The 4,337-nt window shown below is 43.5% G+C and overlaps 1 protein-coding gene across 1 annotated transcript; it reads left to right on the top strand.

The window, feature by feature from the left end:
* Positions 1 to 2,266: 2,266 nt before the first annotated feature.
* On the top strand, positions 2,267 to 3,310 carry LOC112076456 (zinc finger protein ZFP2-like; the record flags this gene model as incomplete). The annotated part of the gene is made up of 1 exon (XM_024143226.2): positions 2,267 to 3,310. A coding segment is annotated over one exon (1,044 nt), but the record flags the coding sequence as incomplete, so codon positions are not given.
* Positions 3,311 to 4,337: the final 1,027 nt, after the last annotated feature.

Raw genomic sequence — 4,337 nt, 5'->3', positions numbered from 1 at the left:
TTTCCTCAACATGGTTAACACTGTAATGTGTGATGTGATGGTCAGTCCCTTCCATCCGTAGCTCTGTCTATGACTGTATCTCCTCACCGATGACGTTAACACTGTAATGTTTGATGTGATTGGTCAGTCCCTTCCATCCGTAGCTCTGTCTATGACTGTATCCCTACAATGGTTAACACGTAATGTTTGGATGTGATGGTCAGTCCCTTCCATCCGTAGCTCTGTCTATGACTGTATCACCCTCACATGGTTAACACTGTAATGTTTGATTGTGATGTGTCAGTCCCTTCCATCCGTAGCTCTGTCTATTGGACTGTATCACCCTCACATGGGGTTAAACGTAACTGTTTTGATGTGATGGGTCAGTCCCTTCATCGTTAGCTCGTGTCTATTGACGGTGTATCACTCTCAACATGGTATACACTGTAATGTGTGATGTGATTGGTCAGTCCCTTCCATCCGTAGCTCTGTCTTAATGAGGACTGTATCTCCTCAACATGGTTACACTGTAATGTTGATGTTGATGGTCAGTCCCTTACCATCCGTAAGCTCTCTGTCTATGACCTGGTATCTCCTCTCCGACAGTGGTTAACACTGTATTTATGTGATGGTCAGTCCCTTCCATCCGATAGCTCATGTCTATGACTGGTATCACCTCAACATGGTTAACACTGTAATGTTTGATGTGATGGTCAGTCCTTCCTCCGTAGCTCTGTCTATGACTGTATCACCTCAAATGGTTAACACTTAATGTTGATGTTGAGTGGTCAGGCCCTTGCGTCATCCGTAGCTCTGTCTATGAATTGGTATGGGTACATTTCTCCAGCCACATCCGTCAGGTTATTACGAACGGGCAATCCCATGCTAAAATGCTAACACTATAAAGACTAGTTTGAACAAAAACACATTTACAGGAAGAACTGTGCAGATACGACGTTTGGTAACAGAATTCAACTGAGGGAGACTTTACTGTAGTTCTGTTAACAAATTGTTAATCTGTAGTTTTTACAGTAAATGTTTTTTTTTTATGTACCTACTGTTCAGACTTGTGTGGTTTGTTAAACTTTTAAATTAGAGTTTCAGTGTAAATTAGAGTCTCAGTGTAAATCAATGGTTTATGTTTGGTATACATTTTACAGTAGAAAACCACAGTCTCTGTGTAAATCAAATCAGTAGAAAACCACAGTCTGTAAATCCATTGCCCTGCTACAGTGGCACTGCTTTATTGTTTGAACTGCGGAGTGATTGATGTGGCTTTTTTCAGAGGGGAAACCGAGGATTAGAACAGAAACAAAATGGCCACCCTGTCACATGTTTTGGTAAACAACTGAGCTTGTGGAGGCTGGAGAAATGTAACCACTCTCTCAAGTTCATAGAGAAAGCTATTGTAGCAACCTTAACCCAAAACCTAGTGACCTCGTCAGAACTCTTTGAGTAACAGTTGGTGATAATTGTATTAGTCACATGGTCATTCACAACTCGGAACTCGGGAACCCACAACTCGGGAACCCACAACTCGGAACTCGGGAACTCGGGAACTCAGAACTCGGGAACCCCCAACTCGGAACTCGGAACTCGGGAACTCAGAACTCGGGAACCCAGAACCCAGAACTCGGGAACTCGGGAACTCAGAACTCGGGAACCCACAACTCGGAACTCGGGAACCCACAACTCGGAACTCGGGAACTCAGAACTCACAACAGTGGCCCAAGGAAGATCAGGGGGGGTAAAAAAGAATTACAAATATATTTAGGCAATCTATTTATAAACCAAATTAGAATAGACTGCATGAGGCTTTAAGATACAAAGACAGCTACAATTCAATCAAATTCACACATTTTAATTTAATACCTAAACCCTTTATCATGGTTGGTGTCTTGATGAATTTGACAACAATGTTGTGACATAAAACACTACTTGACTTTCATTGCTTTTATGGCAGTGTTGTCATTGTATCATGAAGSTTTTAAAAGTTAAATTAGGCTTAGATATTGACTCCTGGATCTTGAAGTATTTGGTATGAAGATCTGRGGAATGCACTGTGACTACGTCACRTTTAGTGTTTCCTTTATGTTACTCTGTGAAAACAGTTTTCATTGGCACACAAATCCAAAATAATTATTTTAGCAAAAAATCGAATGCTTCTAACCGAAATAGTCAACTTGATTCACAAGACTAGTTGTTTAGTCCCTGTAGGATTTTGTGATGGCTGTCACAGACGCTAGTTAGACAAAATGGTTGATTTTACTGTGGCAATAACATTTTACATGGCAATTTGTCTGACTTTGTTGTTCACACAGGAGAGCGACGTGACTATCGTGGATCCTCTGGGGAGCCTCAACAACCTCACGATGCTGACGAGGCAGAGAAGAGTCTCTCCACATCAGAACTCCTCAACAAACACCTGCGGAGACCCACAGGAAAGAAACCTCACTGCTGCTCTGACTGTGGGAAGAGTTTTTCAACATCACAGTCATTACAATATCACCAAGCAATTCACACTGGAGAGGGAACCTATGGCTGTGATGTATGTGGRATGACCTTTACTTCCTCGAGTGAACTGATTTTACACCAGAGAACACACCACACGCATTCCAGAGAGCCATACCACTGCTCTGACYGTGGGAAGAGATTTGTTTCATCAAGCAGCCTACAACAACACCAGAGAGAATGCACAGGAGAGAAACCTTATAACTGTGATGTATGTGGGAATTATTGTGTTACGTCAGCAKCTCTGGCTGTACACCAGCGAACCCACACTGGAGAAAGACCTTACCACTGCTCTGACTGTGGCAAGAGTTTTGTTAGGTCAGRACATTTAAAATCACACCAGAGAACACACACAAGAGCCAAGCCATATGTCTGTGATCAGTGTGGGAAGGGATTCACTCAAATCGGCACTCTGGCTTCACACCAGCGAACTCACACCGGAGAGAAGCCTTATAGCTGTGATCAGTGTGGGAAGAAATTCACGCAGTCAGGAAGCCTGACTATACACAAGCTAACACACACTCAAGAGAGGCCTCAYCACTGCTCTGACTGTGGCAAGAGTTTCCCTTTTATTGGGACTTTAACACGTCACAAGCGAAACCACACAGGAGAGAAACCTTATAGCTGTGCTGTATGTGGGAAGAGTTTTACTACATCAGGCAACTTGATATCACACCAGAGAACACACACAGGAGAGAAACCTCATAGCTGTGATCAGTGTGACAAGAGATACTCTGATAAAAGATACCTGATTAAACATCAGAAAATACATACAGGAGATCCACAGAGTGTAGACGACCTCCAACACCAGACCTGGTAGTAGAACACAGAGTGTGAACGATCTCCAACACCAGACCTGGGTAGTAGAACACAGAGTGTGGAATGATCTCCAACACCAGACCTGGGTAGTAGAACACAGAGTGTAGAATGATCTCCAACACCAGACCTGGGTAGTAGAACACAGAGTGTAGAATGATCTCCAACACCAGACCTGGGTAGTAGAACACAGAGTGTAGAATGATCTCCAAAACCAGACCGGGTAGTAGAACACAGAGTGTAGAATGATCTCCAACACCAGACCTGGGTAGTAGAACACAGAGTGTAGAAATGATCTCCAACACCAGACCTGGGTAGTAGAACAAGAGAGTGTAGAATGATCTCCAACACCGACCTGGGTAGTAGAACACAGAGTGTAGAATGCTCCAAAACCAGACCTGGGTAGTAGAACACAGAGTGTAGAATGATCTCCAACACCAGACCTGGGTAGTAGAACACAGAGTGTAGAATGACTCTCCAACACCAGACCTGGGTAGTAGAACACAGTGTAGAATGACTCCAAAACCAGACCTGGGTAGTAGAAACAGAGTGTGGAATGACCTCCAAAACCAGACCTGGGTAGTAGAACACAGAGTGTGGAATGACCTTCCAAAACCAGACCTGGGTAGTAGAACACAGAGTGTAGAATGATCTCCAAAACCAGACCTGGGTAGAACACAGAGAATGCGGCAGATATTTTACATGCCTCCAACCGATTGTGTTTGTAACTTATTTAAAAAAAACTTATTTTGTACATAATGTTGCTCTCTTATGACATAAAATAACTTCTTGACATCAGGACTGCTATTACTCACCACGGACTAGCAGAATAGACTAGCGACGATATACTGCTTTCTCGGGAACAGGCCCAGATCCCCGTGATTTGCGTGAAGAGGAGGGGGAGAAAAAGGGGCCAAAAGGCCGGGCTGATAATTCGTAGGCGATCGAATAAACCCCCACTTCCTTCCATTCTGCTAGCAAACGTGCAATCTTTGGAGAATAAAATAGACGACCTACGCGGAAGGTTAAAC

Source organism: Salvelinus sp. IW2-2015, unplaced genomic scaffold (assembly GCF_002910315.2).
Source record: "Salvelinus sp. IW2-2015 unplaced genomic scaffold, ASM291031v2 Un_scaffold3762, whole genome shotgun sequence".
In the NCBI taxonomy this organism is placed as follows: Eukaryota; Metazoa; Chordata; class Actinopteri; order Salmoniformes; family Salmonidae; genus Salvelinus; species Salvelinus sp. IW2-2015.
Note: the sequence above shows the minus strand (reverse complement) of the source record. Positions and strands in the feature narration are given on the sequence as shown.